The following is a 20272-nucleotide window of genomic DNA, read 5'->3' as shown; positions in this document are numbered from 1 at the left end:
GTTGACCAAGGTTCATCGATCACGGGTGGCCGCTGGGATGTTTTCCTCGGGGTTACCATTTTTTTCAGGCAGCTCACTCGACCGTCCAAGTTGGTTGGGCATCATTCTTCCCCCCCCCCCCCCACACCCTCCCATCCCATCCCAAATCCTTATGCTGACCCCTTCCCAGTGTTATATAGTCATAATAAAATGGGTTGCGCTTTCCCCTGATACCTTTCCTCCCCTTGCTCCTGCACCTTGTAGACAGCCAGACTGAGTTTCCTTCTTGCTAGGTAAGGCTGGGCCTCGGAGAGTGGGCCTCGGAGGCTTCGTGCAAGGGTGGGCCTCCGAGGCTTCATGCAATTACCTAAGGCTTGTTAACCTACTGAAATTAACCAGATAACACAATAAAGTGAGAGCAAGCTTGAGTACACTGGGTTTGACTTTTCCAAAATGATTTAGTGATCTTTGTGTAATATGGTAAAGTGTGTTTAACTCTCCTCAGATAAAGGCCCTGAACTGCCGGGCGAATATGTATCAGTCGGAGTTCTCGGAGATGCTGGAGCACTCATTCTCTCCCTCTAACTCGTCGCTGTTGATCCACGCCCCGGAGGGCAAGCTCAAGTGTGTGCCTGGAGAGGCCCAGGACCACCTCCTGCCAGTCCTCTTCTCCGCCTCCGACCAGACCTCCGCCATCTTTACTGTCCAGGTAATTGTAAGGAAATTTAACGCTGTCTACCTGACATGTGTTATGCTCAAGGAAATTGATGCCTTCGTGTTTGTTCGTAATCATCATAAATTAAGTATTAACACTGCACAATAGATCTGAGCTCCATAGGTTATTAGTGGCAAAGTATCTCATTAACTCTGAGTATCGTAAGATTCAATGGCAACATTTGTGTAATATAGTTTTACTCTTTTAGTAATAGTACATGATCCTAAAGTGATTTTTTATGTTACTGTAATTACAAAGTATGTGAACTCATAAGTATTGTGACCATAAATCAATTTAATTACTTAGCAGAGGAAAATGAGTAAAACTGAATGAATCAGCCATGCAAGTTATATGCTCGAGGGGATTGTTATACAGAGGTAAATATACTTTTTTGGCATGAATACACTTGACTTAAAATGGGAAAAAATAACACAATTAGTATAACTACATTATATTTATTTTTGTTAATCATGTACAATTATTAATTAATTATTTAAACAATTTCATCCAACATGCTTTTCCTTGTAGCAGGCCACAGGCCCATATATCCACTACAGCCTGTTGGCCATCCACTCCTTGCAGGAACTGGTTTGTTTCTTAATAAAAAGTCCGCCTCTCTTCCGGCAATATTCACCACCCATGTTGGGGGGTTTTGACCCTGCTGACCCTCACCAGGATGCAACCCACAACAGTTACCTAACTTCCAGATACTTATTTACTGCTAGGTGAACAGAGTCATCAGGTGAAAGGAACCATACCAAACCATTTCTGTCCTGGCTGGGGCTTACCCCGGGATCCTCAATTGTTTAGCTGGAAGAGTTCTAATGAATGTTAGATATAAAAGTTGTTTAATGAAATATACAACTTAAAATTCTCATTGACCATTAGACCTGCATACGAAGCTACTTACTTGCGTCAGGTTGTGTCTCGCGGGAAGGTCCAGTACCAGGGCAGCCAGGAGTACCAGCTGACCAGCGGAGCCTAACACTCTACTATTACTTCAGGTTGTGTCTCGCAGGAAGGTCCAGTACCAGGGCAGCCAGGAGTACCAGCTGACCAGCGGGGCCTAAAACTCTAATATTACTTCAGGTTGTGTCTCGCGGGAAGGTCCAGTACCAGGGCAGCCAGGAGTACCAGCTGACCAGCGGTGCCTAACACTCTACTATTACTTCAGGTTGTGTCTCGCAGGAAGGTCCAGTACCAGGGCAGCCAGGAGTACCAGCTGACCAGCGGGGCCTAACACTCTACTATTACTTCAGGTTGTGTCTCGCAGGAAGGTCCAGTACCAGGGCAGCCAGGAGTACCAGCTGACCAGCGGGGTCTAACACTCTACTATTACTTCAGGTTGTGTCTCGCGGGAAGGTCCAGTACCAGGGCAGCCAGGAGCACCAGCTGACCAGCGGGGCCTAACACTCTACTATTACTTCAGGTTGTGTCTCGCGGGAAGATCCAGTACCAGAGCAGCCAGGAGTACCAGCTGACCAGCGGGGAACTGCCCATCAGTGTGGAGCACCTGGTGGAGCCTCTCCCCCCTCCCCTCCCCAACACCATCAGGGGAGTCGTCAACATCAATATCAACATTCCTCCAACTGCGTCTCCCAAGGTCAAGGTCTGTATAAGGATTATATTTGCTTTTTAGTAAGTCTACTCAGAAAGGATAATTTGTTTAAGATAATGATAGACGTTTGCAACATTTGCCTGCTGCGAGTCGTTCAACTTCCCCACTTTAAGGATGCACAAATAACCTTGAGAGATTGTTAGCAGTTTTCTTACTAAGCTTTCATTATTTATTAACCAAACCTTTAACTTCAAGATTATCTGAACTGTCATTCTACGTGCAAATTTCTTGAATATATAAGAAAGATTACGTGCATGAATTTCTTCATAAATACATTACATTTTTGGAGAAACTTACCACAAAGCCGCAGTGCATCAATGAAAGTGAAGACCCAATGCACGTGTAAGTGCATTACAAACCAAATTTTTGGATGTAACCCACATTCTTTCTCACAAGCAGCTGTATACAGTGTTCTGAATAAGAGTCCAGAAGTTTGCATTTTTATGTCTGGTAGAGCGCCTCACTTGGCGTTCATCATTAGACGTCGTTGTTATCATCCTCCCTAGGAGCCAGGGACTCCCCAGGGTCCTCCTAGGGGACTCCCCCAGGGACCTCCTAGGGGACTCCCCAGGGACCTCCTAGGGGACTCCCCAGGGATCTCCTTGGGGACTCCCCAGGGACCTCCTAGGGGACCCCCCAGAGACCTCCTAGGGGACTCCGAGGGACCTCTTAGGGGACTCTCCAGGGACTCACCGGGACTCCCCTAGAGACTCACCAAGGGATGTCGAAGTTTCAGAATAATGCTCAATTACCTGATTTCTGGGAACTGTGGGGCAGGGTTCTGTGGAATCACTATCCCTACTCTGGACACCACAACGTCTGTGCTCATATGACTTACCGATATTAGTTAGTTTTACTTCGAGAAAATTCTCGAAGAAAATATTCGAGGGTATAATATTATTAGAGGGAAAATAATAATATTAGAGGGAAAACATTAATATTAAAATATTAGTTGGAACCAGACCCTCTGATATTTTACAAGTGTAAATTATTATGTATTTCTCCCGCCTGCGCTCTAAAGGTGCGTTCTTCAACCTCTTTATACCTGCGAACTGCCGACCGCCTGTTGACGGCCTAGACAGAAATAAAACGTCATTGCTATGAAATAATACTACTGTATATGTAGATAGTATTTTATATATTAAAATGTTATAAAAATAAAATTATTAGTGTGACATCTACTGCTGCTTCTTTGTCAGAACATTTGACACACACACATGGCAGGAGCGTTGTTTGTGGGAGACGAAGCGCTCTGTTAACATTGTACTCACCTAGTTGTACTCACCTAGTTGTGCTTGCGGGGGTTGAGCTCTGGCTCTTTGGTCCCGCCTCTCAACTGTCAATCAACAGGTGTACAGGTTCCTGAGCCTATTGGGCTCTATCATATCTACACTTGAAACTGTGTATGGAGTCAGCCTCCACCACATCACTTCCTAATGCATTCCATTTGTCAACCACTCTGACACTAAAAAAGTTCTTTCTAATATCTCTGTGGCTCATTTGGGCACTCAGTTTCCACCTGTGTCCCCTAGTGCGTGTGCCCCTTGTGTTAAACAGCCTGTCTTTATCAACCCTGTCAATTCCTTTGAGGATCTTGAATGTGGTGATCATGTCCCCCCTAACTCTTCTGTCTTCCAACGAAGTGAGGTTTAATTCCCGTAGTCTCTCCTCGTAGCTCATACCTCTCAGCTCGGGTACTAGTCTGGTGGCAAACCTTTGAACCTTTTCCATTTTAGTCTTATGCTTGATTAGATATGGACTCCTTGCTGGTGCCGCATACTCCAGGATTGGTCTGACATATGTGGTATATAATGTTCTGAAAGATTCCTTACACAAGTTTCTAAAGGCCGATCTTATGTTAGCCAACCTGGCATATGCTGCTGCTGTTATCCTCTTGATATGAGCATCAGGGGACAGGTCTGGCGTGATATCAACCCCCAGGTCTTTCTCTCTCTCTGACTCTTGAAGTATTTCATCTCCCAAGTGATACCTTGTATCTGGTCTCCTGCTTCCTACCCCTATCTTCATTACATTACATTTGCTTGGATTAAACTGTAACAGCCATTTGTTCGACCATTCCTGCAGCTTGTCCAGGTCTTCTTGAAGCCTCAAGCTGTCCTCCTCTGTCTTAATCCTTCTCATAATTTTGGCGTCGTCAGCAAACATTAAGAGAAAAGAGTCTATACCCTCCGGGAGATCATTTACGTATATCAGAAACAGGATAGGTCAAAGTACAGAGCCCTGTGGGACTCCAATGGTGACTTCACGCCAGTCTGAGGTCTCACCCCTCACTGTGACGTTCAGAAGAGGAGGGATTATGCTCTTGAGTCAACACACCTGCGGTCATTTTTTTTTGTTGCCATAATATATCCTTATTTTATTTATATACCATGAATACTGAATGTGAAAATCAAACTATTGAAACTATTATGTGAAAATACACAGGTCGAAATTAGTAAAGTAGCGCTATAATACAGTCAGCAAAACACCGCCTGGAAGAAGAGTTACACCGCGTGTGTGGCCGCTGGTCTGGGGAGGTCCTCAACATGTTCCCTCCAGCCTTACATGGTCGTGTAGTGAGCACTCAACTGTGGCTTGTTGTAGGTGGCCATAACTGTGGCTTGTTGTAGGCGGACACAACTGTAGCTTGTTGTAGGTGGACACAACTGTGGCTTGTTGTAGGCGGACACAACTGTGGCTTGTTGTAGGCGGCCACAATGTGGCTTGTTGTAGGCGGACACCACTGTGGCTTGTTGTAGGCGGACACAATTGTGGCTTGTTGTTGGCGGACACAACTGTGGCTTGTTGTAGGCGGACACAACTGTGGCTTGTTGTAGGCGGACACAACTGTGGCTTGTTGTAGGCGGACACAATTGTGGCTTGTTGTAGGCGGACACAACTGTGGCTTGTTGTAGGCGGACACAACTGTGGCTTGTTGTAGGCGGACACAACTGTGGCTTGTTGTAGGCGGCCACAATGTGGCTTGTTGTAGGCGGACACCACTGTGGCTTGTTGTAGGCGGACACAATTGTGGCTTGTTGTAGGCGGACACAACTGTGGTTGTTGTAGGCGGACACAACTGTGGCTTGTTGTAGGCGGACACAACTGTGGCTTGTTGTAGGCGGACACAACTGTGGCTTGTTGTAGGCGGACACAACTGTAGCTTGTTGTAGGCGGAAGTAACTGTGGCTTGTTGTAGGTAGACACAATTGTGGCTTGTTGTGGGCGGACACAACTGTGGCTTGTTGTAGGCGGACACAACTGTGGCTTGTTGTAGGCGGACACAACTGTGGCTTGTTGTAGGCGGACACAACTGTGGCTTGTTGTAGGCGGACACAACTGTGGCTTGTTGTGGGCGGACACAACTGTGGCTTGTTGTAGGCGGACACCACTGTGGCTTGTTGTAGGCGGACACAACTGTGGCTTGTTGTTGGCGGACACAACTGTGGCTTGTTGTAGGCGGACACAACTGTGGCTTGTTGTAGGCGGACACAACTGTGGCTTGTTGTAGGCGGACACAACTGTAGCTTGTTGTAGGCGGAAGTAACTGTGGCTTGTTGTAGGTAGACACAATTGTGGCTTGTTGTGGGCGGACACAACTGTGGCTTGTTGTAGGCGGAAGTAACTGTGGCTTGTTGTAGGCGGACACAATTGTGGCTTGTTGTGGGCGGACACAACTGTGGCTTGTTGTAGGCGGACACAATTGTGGCTTGTTGTAGGAGAAAGGCCCTGGACTTTTATTGCAATAAATGAATAATAAATATACACTATACATGGTATACTAAATTATATACAACATACTGTGTATACAGGGTATACATATATTAGCCATACCGAATACATGGCTTTTAGTGTATAAATGTGCTACAAGATCAAACTAAATGCATTAACTAAAGAAATTAGATAAACATATGCAGAAATATATATCTGCTAATGAGTAAAATTATCATTGATTCGTGAATTTTTTCTCATTTGCTTCAAAATCAATATAGTTGCAACAGTACGTACCACAATGAGTCCGCCAGACTCAACAGATGTGTAAAGTTTGATAATAATCAGCCCATATCTGCCTCTCCTATTAGTGGGGAAAAGTTTTAAGTTTATTTAATTAAAAGTGAGTTTTTGCAACTTTGAAACGAATAATCGGTTACAATTTAAATGTTTCAAAATTTTAAGTCAACATTTTTTTGTGCACGTTTCGTTTTTAAAGATGCAATTTGAATTTATTTGTAATTAATTTTTAAGGCTACACTGCTAAAATTTTGTCCCACGTCTTAGAATTGTGTATTTACTTACCTAAAATGTGAAAAATACTGACATTTTAATTTCATGTTCAGAAGAAAAGTCTGGAAAGGACCCTGAGTGTGAACAGCTTGCATGCCGAGCTCAACACCAATACTGCTATCAATGTATGACAACTAAATAGCTAATTCAATATACTGGGATGCTGCGTGCTAGTTAATCATCTTCCCGTCCCAAATATGACCAGCTATTGGGTCTGTAACACTGTTGGTAGAATGTGAAACGTCGAATGATGACATTAACCTTATTTTCTCCCCTCCATTAATAACTCTAAAACAATAATATGTTCCAGGTTTGGTATGCCATATGAAGAGGGGCACTAAGACTGATAATGTTTTGCAGGTGTTGGTGTGGTATACCCGTCAAGATGGGGAGGTTGTGGCGGACTCGGGGGAGCTGGAGGTGGACAAGTGCCTCAGTAACACCGTAAACCTCACTTGGTCAGCCTCTCGCGTACAACCTGGGGAACAAGCCTCTCTGTCCCTCTCCTCAGAGCCAGACTCTGTGTGTAGCCTGGGTAAGTAAAGCACGCCAAGGCTGACTTAGACCTGCTTGAGGGAAACATGTGCTGAGAAAATCTGATGCTCATTCAAGCAGGACAAGCAAATTTTGTTGTTATTCTAGTACAGTAAGAAAATTGTATTCTTATTTTACCATACTATATATTTATATTCTTATGCCAGCCCAGACACTAACATAAAGCTTTATTATTTCCTAAACCCAGGAGTGGTAGACAGAAACACAGAGCTGCTGGCAGTAAACCCTGACCCCATTTCCCTGGAAGCAGTGTTCAACTTTGCTGGAAGTTTTGATGTGGGACCATGGCTCGGCTCTCAGATCGACGGCTATGAATACTGTAAAAGAAAGAGGAGAGAAAGGATAGCGAGTGCGAAACCTGAAAGCTCTAATATAGGTTGGTTCAAATTTGTTATGGTTCAGTATAACAGTGTTGCCATGTTATGGTTCAGTATAACAGTGTTGCCATGTTATGGTTCAGTATAACAGTGTTGCCATGTTATGGTTCAGTATAACAGTGTTGCCATGTTATGGTTCAGTATAACAGTGTTGACATGTTATAGTTCAGTAAAACAGTATTGACATGTTATGGTTCAGTATAACAATGTTGCCATGTTATGGTTCAGTATAACAGTGTTACCATGTTATGGTTCAGTATAACAATGTTGCCATGTTATGGTTCAGTATAACAGTGTTGCCATGTTATGTTTCAGTATAACAGTGTTGCCATGTTATGGTTCAGTATAACAGTGTTGCCATGTTATGGTTCAGTATAACAGTGTTGCCATGTTATGGTTCAGTATAAGTGTTGCCATGTTATGGTTCAGTATAACAGTGTTGACATGTTATGGTTCAGTATAACAGTGTTGCCATGGAGAAAGAAAGAAAGATGGACCCTTGACAAGCCGTCGGCTTTCTGGAACCATCAAGACCACTTGAGATAGAAGCCCTCGGATAAATTTAAGTAAATTTACTTCCTTTTAAAATATACTAACAGACTAGTCTCAATATTTTTTTTACATTTTGCGGAATCATTTTATAATAATTTTATAAACCAAATAATCATTTATTATTTTATTTTCTTAAAAAAGCTTTCTCAAATTAAGAAATTTGAGAAATTTCAAATTTTCTCAAATTAACACCATTGAACGAGAATTTCTTCAGGTATCTTACAATAATGTTGCAATAATTAAATGTGTATTGTCTAACAAGAAGCTGATCCTTTAGAGGAGGTTGGTCGTAAGGTTAGTGCCGGTAATGCTCCCTTTGTGTTACTAGAGGCGGTACCCAGCAGTACCCGGGTGGACCCCGTGCCTAGACCTGTAGCACTCCCTCACAGGTCTCCCACCAACACCCCCAAACACTCCAAAAATCACCAATCACCGTCCAAAGTTGTGCGAGATTAATCTCAAGTCTATGGCTTCCATCCTTGGAAAGACAAATACTTTCTCTTTCATATATAGCTAGGGTAACCCCTGGTCTCTGTTCAGCCATCATTCTAAAGTGAAAGTTCTTATGAACAAATCCACAAGGGCCGTGATGAGGGTTCAAACTTTCGACTGGGATGATCCCAGACGCCGCCTTAGTCGACTAGGCCTCGACACGGTCAAAAGAATTGCAACTGGGAATTCCATTGAATTCACACGGATCCTGCAGCCTCTCCGAGACGCAAATCAGGGTTTAACACAATTCCCCATGCAGTGATTGATGGATATATATTATTAATAAGAACGTTATCACCACAGACAAAAATCAGAAGACACAGTTTACAATTTACTACAAAAACAAGAAGACGGCAAACCAACTTATGAATAAGTCTCCAGGCACCAAACAGAACGCCTTAAAAGAGACCAACGTCGTCTATGCCACCACTTGATGCCCACTTGGGAACTGCCAGCCCCAAAGATCTCAGTATATAGGCAAGACAGCAACGTCTCTCTAGGTGATTAACCATGCACAAACAACAGGGCTCCATTAAGGAGCATATAATCTCCTCACACAACCAGACCATCACCAGAGAAATCTTTCAAGCAACACAGAAATTATCGACAGGTACAACAACAACAGGAGACTCGACATCAGCGAGGCACTGCACATCAAAAACTCAAACCCAGCAATCAACAGCCAGTTAACACATAACAACATTCTACCTACTTCAAGACCCCGTAACCAACATAGTATAACAAGAAGATGGAACATGCAATAGACAATTATACCCATTGTGCCTTGATACAAATAGATACAAATATACATACAAATTCAAGATACATATAGTAAATACACACACACACACACACACACACACGCATACGCACAGCGTGGCGTCCACCTTTAGTCAAACACAAAACGAAGTTAGAAAAGGTTCAGAGGTATGCCACCAGGCTAGTCCCCAAGGAATGAGAGGAGAAAGAGAGTACACCGAGAGGAATGAGCTATGGGGAAAAATTACTGGAATTGAACCTCATGACACTGGAAGGCAGACGAGTTAGGGGAGACATGATCACGATCTACCAAATTCTGTAGATTTGAGGGAAATCTAAAATCTAAAATCTAAAATCTAAAATCTAAAAATCTTTGAGGGAAATCTTCCCTCCCAGTCTCCCCTTTTTATCACAGTAGATAAAAATAAACTGTTTAGTATGGATTGTACATGAACAAGGGGACACAGGTAGAAACTGAGTACCCAAATGCGCCACAGGGATGTTCTAAAGATTTTTTTCAATCTCAGAGTAGTTAACAAATGGAATGCCTTAGGCAGTGATGTGGTGGAGGCTGATTCCATACACAGTTTCAAATTTTGATATGATAGAGCCCAATAGACATGACAAGGTAGGAGAGAGCGATAGCGGCAGAAGCAAGGAAAAAGCGCAAGGCGAGAGGAGAAAACTAGGAAATCACAGCCCCTAACACAATATCACCAGACGTGAGAGGGGGAACCCACAATAAGCAGCCCAGTAACACCAGAGGGGAGGGCTACTCCACCACCCTCCTCTTCATAGAAAACCCCCCTACCCTGAACCCTCCCTGCCCCTACTCAAATGCTCTGTCAGCCCTCCCTCCCTCCTAACCCCCATACCTTCCCGTACCCCTTCCCTTCTCACCCCATTCCTTCCCTTCTACCCCCTTCTCCACTTCCACCATATCCACCTTCCCCCCTTTCCCTCCCTGTTCCCTGTCCCCCTTCATCCCATTCCCTCCCAGTCTCCCCTTCACTTGACCCCCCCACCCCTCACCCCAGTATCCTCTGAGACTCTTATCCACCTCACAAATCCTCTCACTTATGAAACAGCTTCCCCCATCAGCAGAACACTCACAAAGAAGGGGACATGAGAAGGAACAGAAGAAAGTGAGTCTCAAGACAATGTACACTAACATAGATGGAATTACAAATAAATCATATGAACTTAGAGAATAGGAACAAGAAGAAAACTCAGGCATAATAGCACTCACAGAAACAAAGTTAACGAAAACCATAACAAATGCAGTGTTTCCACAGGAGAACTATGTAGTGAGGAAAGAGAGAGAAGGAAGGGGAGGTGGTGGTGTAGCTCTGCTGGTAAGAAAAGGCCGGAGTTTTGAGATGGTTATTTAAGGCTGTGAAGATTTCTGTGACTACATAACAGGTACCATAACAATTGGAGGACAAAAAATTATAGTCATAGTCATATATAACCCACCACTAAATGACAGAAAACCCAGAAAGGACTATGATAGAAACAACATGGCCACCATAAACATAATAGAGAGAGAGCAGCTTCTGTCGCTAGCAGGAATGGATCCGGGCTATTAATCATGCGAGACTTCAACCACGGGAAGATAGACTTGGAGAGCAAAGTCCCACATGGGGAGCTAAGCTGCTGGATGTGGCAACAAGTAACTTTCGAAGCCAACACATCAAGGGACCGACACGAATGAGAGGGGAAGATAAACCAGCCATGCTTGATTTGATATATACACTAAATGAGTGGGATATAAGGGAAGTTACGTTGGAACCACCCTTGGAAATGAGTGATCACAGTGTATTGATCTTTGAGTACTTGGTAGAGCTAGGCCTCTCTCACTCAGTACTTTGTCCAACCGTACTGGAAAACACTGGCGAGGTTCATCTTGTACGTGGGCCAGCCCACTGACAGTCTCACGAGGTGCCTATACCCCACGACCACTCTCCGGCCACTTGCTGGCAGAGAACCTCAGCCCACACGCTGATCGGAGCCACTTAAACAGTCGATACAGGGGTAGTGAACCTCTGGCAAAAGCCTCTAGCGTCTGGCTAGCAGCGCTTCCCAACAGGCACCCTCACTGTCGTCCGTTTCTTCCCTAAGCCGGTCCCGGGGTACGCCAATCTCTTCCAGTTCTATTTAAACACCAGTCGACACATACTGCTTTATATCGGCGGCGGTTTACTTAGTCGTCTTGCAGGACTAAGTCGAGAGAACGTTGGCTGCAGTGGAGAGTTATACATGAAGGATTGGAGAGTTATACATGAAGGTGTGGTGAGTTATGCATGAAGGTGTGGAGAGTTATACATGAAGGTGTGGAGAGTTATACATGAAGGTGTGGAGAGTTATACATGAAGGTGTGTAGAGTTATACATGAAGGTGTGTAGAGTTACATGAAGGTGTGTAGAGTTATACATGATTAACGTTGATCCGTTATCTGCATTTTTTGGCAAATAAATCTTCCTAACTTTTGCTCACGTTAAAGCTGTTAAATAATTTGTTCCAAATATATTATAAGGTGCAGTCCTATACATAATTGTTGACTCACTAGGTGCTGGGTGGAGTTAGTTATCATGGACCAGAGCTCTCAGTTGACTCACTAGGTGCTGGGTGGAGTTAGTTATCATGGACCAGAGCTCTCAGTTGACTCACTAGGTGCTGGGTGGAGTTAGTTATCATGGACCAGAGCTCTCAGTTGACTCACTAGGTGCTGGGTGGAGTTAGTTATCATGGACCAGAGCTCTCAGTTGACTCACAAGTGCTGGGTGGAGTTAGTTATCATGGACTAGAGCTCTCAGTTGACTTACTAGGTGCTGGGTGGAGTTAGTTATCATGGACCAGAGCTCTCAGTTGACTTACTGGGTGCTGGGTGGAGTTAGTTATCATGGACCAGAGCTCTCACTTAACTCACTAGGTGCTGGGTGGAATTAGTTATCATGGACTAGAGCTCTCAGTTGACTCACTAGGTGCTGGGTGGAGTTAGTTATCATGGACTAGAGCTCTCAGTTGACTCACTAAATCCTGGGTGGAGTTAGTTATCATGGACCAGAGCTCTCATTTGCTTATATGATGTACAATATTTTTAATATATTGTACATCATATGATGCTCATATGATGTACAATAAAATTTATATATTTTATAAATTTTACAATCAATTCGTGAAATTTTTTAACTCTACAGAATTTGCAACAATAGACCCAGAAAAATATCTCTACTATAGTGAATACGTCGACGCTCTCCACATGTTTGACGTGAGTTATTATTGTCATTTATTGTGAGTTACCACACTATCAGTGTGTGTCTCACTATCAGTGTGTGTCTCACACTATCAGTGTGTGTCTCACTATCAGTGTGTGTCTCACACTATCAGTGTGTCCAACACTATAAGTGTGTTTCACACTATCAGTGTGTTTAACACTATAAGTGTGTTTCACACTATCAGTGTGAGTCTCACACTGTCAGTGTGTCTCACTGCTCTCATCCCCCTAGCAACACGCCTTAGAGGTTGCTAGGGCTAGGTAACCCATCCTCTTGTTCAGACAGCACCTTTTGTAACCATGAGCACAATAGAATAAAACTTGACATACTAGGCAATTAGCGAGTAGAATATGGTACTATTCATTACACTTTATAATAGTAAAGTAAATAGTAAATAATAATACCATTCGCATTATAGTCCGAAAAATGAAGGTAAAAAACAAACTATATATTGCTAGTAAAGCTCCCTTATGCACAATATTAGACCTCATATAACGTGAGTTAGGCCTAGGGAGGTTAGGTTACGTGAGTGTCTTCACAACAAAAATCGGAAATTTTTTCCGGTTTTTCTAATCCAAAAGTACCGATTTCTACTTCCTAACTGCGGTGTACGTCGGAATATGTACTGTGGTCGCTATCGTTACTATACAACGGAAACAGGAGGATTGACTGGGATAGGTCGTATAGTGGTAGTTCATTCTCTACCTCCCTCAGGTACCTCATTAAATCCCGTTTAATGACAATATGTTTGCCAGCTCCTGGACCCATGATGTACGTACCTGCCAAGTTGTCTGCCGGCGGCCTGGCGGAATGTGGTCAACTTTAATTAACCTTTTCGCATTTCAGAAGTTTTAGGTCAGGAGTTTTAGGTTAGGTGTTACCTGCCGTCCTGTTCTGTAATGGCGACTTGGTTGGTCTCTGTTGTGGTCGAGTTGACGAGTTTTCTCTGGTATGGTCGAGTTGACTAGTTTTCTCTGGTGGACGTCTCTGGTGTGGTTGAGTGGACCAGTTTTCTCTGGTGTGGTCGAGTTGACCAGTTCTCTCTGATGTGGTCGAGTTGACCAGTTCTCTCTGGTGGATCTCTAGTGTGGTCGAGTTGACCAGTTCTCTCTGGTGGGTCTCAGGTGTGGTCGAGTTGACCAATTCTCTCTAGCGGGTCTCTGGTGTATCCGACGGCCTTGACGTATGGGTGTTTGTATTAATGATATGACATTTGTGATCAGATGGATGTTGTCATGTATGTGTTCTTGTTGCAAGATTTCAATGACAGTTCTCGAATCTGTGTGTATGATAACATGTTGTTGGTGCTCAGCAAGATCATGTTCCAAAGCCTTTTGAATGGCTAGCATCTCTGTTTGAGAAGTTGAACACCCGTTTGAGAGTTTCCATCTAACTACAAACTTTCCTGCCTTAACTGCAGTTCCGGTTTCTTGTCCCTGCTGGTCTACTGATCCATCTGTGAAGTAAATGATGCTTTCAGATGCCAAGTTTGATTCTATATTCATCTGTGCAATGATGCATAGACGATGAGGATTAGTCTAGTTCTTTATTTACTTGAAGAGTCATAATCTTTGTCTGGTGCCAAGGATTCCCATGGGGCTGCAAGACGAGGTCTGCGTGTATTTCGTGCTATCCCTTTCTAATTCTATTTATAATTTTGAATGTATTTCATGGAGAGTCCACCTGGTTTTTTTAAAGCTCTTTTATCCCAAGTAACTTCTCTAGTGATTATATATTTGAGTGAACTGATTATTAGTCTAGTCAATATCTAGGTCAGCATGCAGGCAGCAGGCCCTTTTACCATTATTTCAACCCATGTTAGTTTAGTTTCTAGTCTTAGGTTCTGTATTTTAGTCCATCTGGGAGTCCCTGTTATGACTCGCATTGCATCATTTTGAATACCCTCAACCATTGCCCACTGACCAGGAGAAAGAGTGAGTAAGGCAAGCGCTGCATAATCAACTATGAAATGAACGGTGTGTATGTTAAACATTATTAACACTCTGTGTCTCGCTCCTGGATGGGGCCCTGTGATTATTTTCATTATATTCAGTCGTGATTACTTGGTTCATCGCTGACCTCCTGGAAGCTCTTACTTGGTTCATCGCTGACCTCCTGTAAGCTCTTACTTGGTTCATAGCTAACCTCTTGTAAGCTCTTACTTGGTTCATCGCTGACCTCCTGGAAGCTCTTACTTGGTTCATCGCTGACCTCCTGGAAGCTCTTACTTGGTTCATCGCTGACCTCCTGTAAGCTCTTACTTGGTTCATAGCTGACCTCTTGTAAGCTCTTACTTGGTTCATCGCTGACCTCCTGGAAGCTCTTACTTGGTTCATCGCTGACCTCCTGGAAGCTCTTACTTGGTTCATCACTGACCTCCTGGAAGCTCTTACTTGATTTATCACTGACCTCCTGGAAGCTCTTACTTGGTTCATCGCTGACCTCCTGGAAGCTCTTACTTGGTTTATCGCTGACCTCCTGGAAGCTCTTGCTTGGTTCATCGCTGACCTCCTGGAAGCTCTTGCTTGGTTCATCGCTGACCTTCTGGAAGCTCTTACTAGGTTCATCGCTGACCTTCTGGAAGCTCTTCCTTGGTTCATCACTGACCTCCTGGAAGCTCTTACTTGATTTATCACTGACCTCCTGGAAGCTCTTCGTTGGTTCATCACTAACCTCCTGGAAGCTCTTACTTGATTTATCACTGACCTCCTGGAAGCTCTTCGTTGGTTCATCACTGACCTCCTGGAAGCTCTTGCTTGGTTCATCGCTGACCTCCTGGAAGCTCTTACTTGGTTCATCACTGACCTCCTGGAAGCTCTTACTAGGTTCATCGCTGACCTCCTGGAAGCTCTTACTTGGTTCATCACTGACCTCCTGGAAGCTCTTGCTTGGTTCATCGCTTACCTCCTGGAAGCTCTTGCTTGGTTCATCGCTTACCTCCTGGAAGCTCTTGCTTGGTTCATCGCTGACTTCCTGGAAGCTCTTGCTTGGTTCATCGCAGACCTCCTGGAAGCTCTTACTTGGTTCATCACTGACCTCCTGGAAGCTCTTGCTTGGTTCATCGCTGACTTCCTGGAAGCTCTTGCTTGGGACATCGCTGACCTCCTGGAAGCACTTGCTTGGTTTATCACTGACCTCCTGGAAGCTTTTGCTTGGGTCATCACTCACCTCCCGGAAGTTCTTGCTTAGGTCTTTGCTGACCTCCTGGAAGCTCTTGCTTGGGTCTTTGCTGACCTCCTGGAAGCTCTTGCTTGGGTCTTTGCTGACCTCCCGGAAGCTCTTGCTTGGGTCTTTGCTGGCCTCCCGGAAGTTCTTGCTTGGGTCTTTACTGACCTCCCGGAAGCTCTTGCTTGGGTTTTTGCTGACCTCCTGGAAGCTCTTGCTTGGGTCTTTGCTGACCTCCTGGAAGGTCTTGCTTGGGTCTTTGCTGACCTCCTGGAAGCTCTTGCTTGGGTCTTTGCTGAACTCCTGGAAGCTCTTGCTTGGGTCTTTGCTGACCTCCTGGAAGCTCTTGCTTGGGTCTTTGCTGACCTCCTGGAAGCTCTTGCTTGGGTCTTTGCTGACCTCCTGGAAGCTCTTGCTTGGGTCTTTGCTGACCTCCTGGAAGCTCTTTCTTGGGTCTTTGTTGACCTCCTGGAAGCTCTTGCTTGGGTCTTTGCTGACCTCCTGGAAGCTCTTGCATGGGTCTTTGCTGACCTCCTGGAAGCTCTTGCTTGGGTCTTTGCTGACCTCTTGGAAGCTCTTGCTTGGGTCTTTGCTGACCTCTTGGAAGCTCTTGCTTGGGTCTTTGCTGACCTACTGGAAGCTCTTGCTTGGGTCTTTGCTGACCTCCTGGAAGCTCTTGCTTGGGTCTTTGCTGACCTCCTGGAAGCTCTTGCTTGGGTCATTACTGACCTCGAGGCCTCGAGTCTTGCCTAATATTCAGTTATCATCGTGTGAAGGACGTACTAATAGTAGCATTGAATCGTATTAAAACAACTGGAGACAACGCCAGATATATTATGCAGTTTAATTTTCTAGCAGTTAGTGAAGTTTCTTGACATTATCGTTTGAATTATTATTGGTATTGATGTTCTTGGTAAGTTTTGTAATAAATATAGTTCTTATAGTCTCCGTTATTTGTGATGCCTTTCTGCCATTGTAAAACATGTATTCATTCTTTAACTTTTTTTCAGAACTCTGGTTTGTTTGTCTTCAGCGACTTGACACTAGAGACGAGACCGTGTGAGGAAGGTAATGTTCACTTCTCTTCATCAACGGCCTCTCTTCCCAATGTCAAAATTATCAATGTTTATTTTATCATTCAGCTGTTTTTCTCAGACTTCTAATTGTAACTGTTACATGATTGTAACTGTCTGTATTGCTACAAATATTTTGCACTGTTATTTGTACAGCATATTTACTGCCAAACAAGACCAGGAGCACCTTTCTCCTCCCACTTCCATAAAATCACATCATATTCAGAATGTTAAATCACAAATTTGAAATGCACATTAGTTGTCCATTTAGATTTTTCAACTGTTAACATGTAAATTTATATTTTTATATCAGCTCTAAGTAAAAAGCCCGAAATTTGTAATACTAGTAATAATAATAATAATATATTAATTAAGTCAAACTCAAAGACAAATTTTAGCTGATCCTCGAGTTCTCACACGCTTGAACAGAATAAACTTAACATAGTTAGAATGCAGAAACATTTCACAGCCTCGATTCGAAACAAGCAATTTTAAACGATTTTTAAGCAATTTTTTCCTCCCAGTCATAGATGTACAAATATCGAAGGAATCAAGTATTTGTAGTTTGACACAAACACAATAAATGTGTCATATGTCCATCACGAATTTAAGTGTCTCCAACAATCTCTGTTATAGCGATTGTTTGTTAGATAATATAAGTGATAAAATTACACATTTTAGTTTGCTTCAAGCTCAGTAATGTTAGTCCTCAATAACATAAGCAAATGTTCTGCAATTACTCTTTTAATGACCAGAGTGATTGGATATGCTGACTCAGACTGGAGGCGTGGGTCTGTGGTATAGGTGCACATGTTACCCCCGCTAGTGTTGTGCATACTACCGTGGTGTTGGTGCACATGTTACCCCCGCTAGTGTTGTGCACACTACCGTGGTGTAGGTGCACATGTTACCCCCGCTAGTGTTGTGCACACTACCGTGGTGTAGGTGCACATGTTACCCCCGCTAGTGTTGTGCACACTACCGTGGTGTAGGTGCACATGTTATCCCTGCTAGTGTTGTGCACACTACCGTGGTGTAGGTGCACATGTTTCCCCTGCTAGTGTTGTGCACACTACCGTGGTGTAGGTGCACATGTTACCCCTGCTAGTGTTGTGCACACTACCTTGGTGTAGGTGCACATGTTATCCCTGCTAGTGTTGTGCACACTACCGTGGTGTAGGTGCACATGTTACCCCTGCAAGTGTTGTGCACACTACCTTGGTGAAGGTGCACACGTTATCCCTGCTAGTGTTGTGCACACTACCGTGGTGTAGGTGCACATGTTATCCCTGCTAGTGTTGTGCACACTACCGTGGTGTAGGTGCACATGTTATCCCTGCTAGTGTTGTGCACACTACCGTGGTGTAGGTGCACATGTTACCCCCCGCTAGTGTTGTGTACACTACCTTGGTGTAGGTGCACATGTTACCCCTGCTAGTGTTGTGCACACTACCTTGGTGTAGATTCACATGTTACCCCTGCTAGTGTTGTGCACACTACCGTGGTGTAGGTGCACATGTTACCCCTTGCTAGTGTTGTGCACACTACCGTGGTGTAGGTGCACATGTTACCCCTGCAAGTGTTGTGCACACTACCGTGGTGTAGGTGCACATGTTATCCCTGCTAGTGTTGTGCACACTACCGTGGTGTAGGTGCACAACGCTGTACGCATAAGGTAAATGTTAATTAGTGACACCAACATGGATTATCAACAAAAACAGCGCCAGCTGCAGGTCCTTGATGAACGGGGAAGCGAAAACACTTCAATTACGTATTTAGTAAAAATAAACAAAATATTAACGTTGAGCGAAATAATGTTTTGTGTGTTAAAAGAAAAAGTGTGTGTTATCTGCAACTTTTTAACAAATATTTATTAAAATAAAATAACAATATATGAATAAATTATAATGGAGTGTAAGTATGGTTGATATGTGACCGCCTGCCTGAGGAGGGCAGGAAATGTGTGGTGGTGGAGACAGTGTTGCTTGTGAAGTATATGCTAGCTGGGCTGTGCTGGGAGACCCGAGACACGCCGGCTCTCGCCTCAATTATATTAGAGAGGTGAGGGTAATTACTTAACTTGAATCATCTGATGAACATAAAAACTCTTGACTTTACAGAGTTTCGTCAGTTTTTGCCCCTCCCCCCCTTGGCAGAGGAAAATAGACCAGTAGGTGGTTTTGGTGGCGGCCTCGCTGGTGATATTGCGCCCGCCGCCGCCCGGTCCCTGTCACCCCCGCCGGCCTTCGCCACAGACAGCGCCAGTAAGGAAGGCAGCGAACAACAGCCAGATGTTCCTAGGACCAATTTCCCGGAGACTTGGCTCTGGGACATCATCGTTGTCCCGTAAGTCTCCAACTTATAGATTTATGTGTGAAAGTGTTCCGTTTTGTTTGTCTGTGAACACTGACCTTCACAGACCATATTGAGGGCTGTATTTGGTCTTTATTTTCAAAGGTTTCCAGCAATAGTTCAAATTCAAAATGCATTATAATCCACTTTCATGCAGAACACGACAACTGACATTTCATTCCACTTAAAGAACTTCACACTTATCTTCCTCTAGTGTCACGCATTCATGCACTGTTTATTGGTGGGTGGAGGGGCTGTGTGTCGACGTGTCGGTGGGTGGAGGGGTTGGGTGTCGACGTGTCGGTGGGTGAGGGGCTGGTTGTCGACGTGTTGGTGGGTGGAGGGGCTGGGTGTCGACGTGTCGGTGGGTGGAGGGGCTGGGTGTCGACGTGTCGGTGGGTGGAGGGGCTGGTTGTCAACATGTCGGTGGGTGGAGGGGCTGGTTGTCGACGTGTCGGTTGGTGGAGGGGCTGGGTGTCAACATGTCGGTGGGTGGAGGGGATGGTTGTCAACATGTCGGTGGGTGGAGGGTCTGGTTGTCGACGTGTCGGTGGGTGGAGGGGCTGGGTGTCAACATGTCGGTGGGTGGAGGGGATGGTTGTCAACATGTCGGTGGGTGGAGGGGCTGGTTGTCGACGTGTCGGTGGGTGGAGGGGCTGGTTGTCGACGTGTCGGTGGGTGGAGGGGCTGGGTGTCGGTGAGTGGAGGGGCTGGGTGTCGGTGGGTGGAGGGGATGGCTGTCGACCTGTCAGTTGGTGGAGGAGCTGATTGACTGTGTGGAGTTGCACGTGATGGTCAATAGTTGTACTGTAACCGGAGGGTGATGGGCAATTGGTGCAGCGTAAATTACGGCCTCCTGAGATGCGTAAGTATGATGAGGATGATGAACACTCCTTCACTAATCATCACTTCTACTGGGAAGTTCTCAGTAATAATTTAAATCAGAATATATAATCAGTGTTGGAATAATTATGAACTTGGTTACAGTTTTGGCATAAAGGTGTAAATGAAATAATTAGTGTTATATGTGGTTATTGGCAGGTCGTCAGGCGTGAGCACCCAGCAGGTGACTG

At 44.5% G+C, this 20272-nt stretch overlaps 1 protein-coding gene across 2 annotated transcripts in view; it reads left to right on the top strand.

Annotated features, from left to right (window-relative positions):
* Window positions 1–20272, top strand: part of LOC123751953 (alpha-2-macroglobulin-like) — a 193965-nt gene that overhangs the window by 112910 nt on the left and 60783 nt on the right. Inside the window, exons 9-16 of one of the 2 annotated variants that reach the window (XM_069314573.1) lie at window positions 485–688; window positions 2124–2303; window positions 6957–7131; window positions 7339–7527; window positions 12532–12602; window positions 16785–16842; window positions 19004–19193; window positions 20241–20272. The exon at window positions 20241–20272 is cut by the window's right edge and continues 197 nt beyond it. In XM_069314573.1, coding sequence (XP_069170674.1) covers window positions 485–688; window positions 2124–2303; window positions 6957–7131; window positions 7339–7527; window positions 12532–12602; window positions 16785–16842; window positions 19004–19193; window positions 20241–20272 — 1099 coding nt within the window. Of the gene's footprint in view, window positions 1–484; window positions 689–2123; window positions 2304–6956; window positions 7132–7338; window positions 7528–12531; window positions 12603–16784; window positions 16843–18967; window positions 19194–20240 lie in introns of both variants that reach the window. The other variant, XM_069314572.1, reaches the window with a different exon arrangement.

The sequence above is a fragment of the Procambarus clarkii genome, chromosome 79, assembly GCF_040958095.1.
Source record: "Procambarus clarkii isolate CNS0578487 chromosome 79, FALCON_Pclarkii_2.0, whole genome shotgun sequence".
In the NCBI taxonomy this organism is placed as follows: Eukaryota; Metazoa; Arthropoda; class Malacostraca; order Decapoda; family Cambaridae; genus Procambarus; species Procambarus clarkii.
This window is presented reverse-complemented; position numbering and strand designations above follow the sequence as displayed.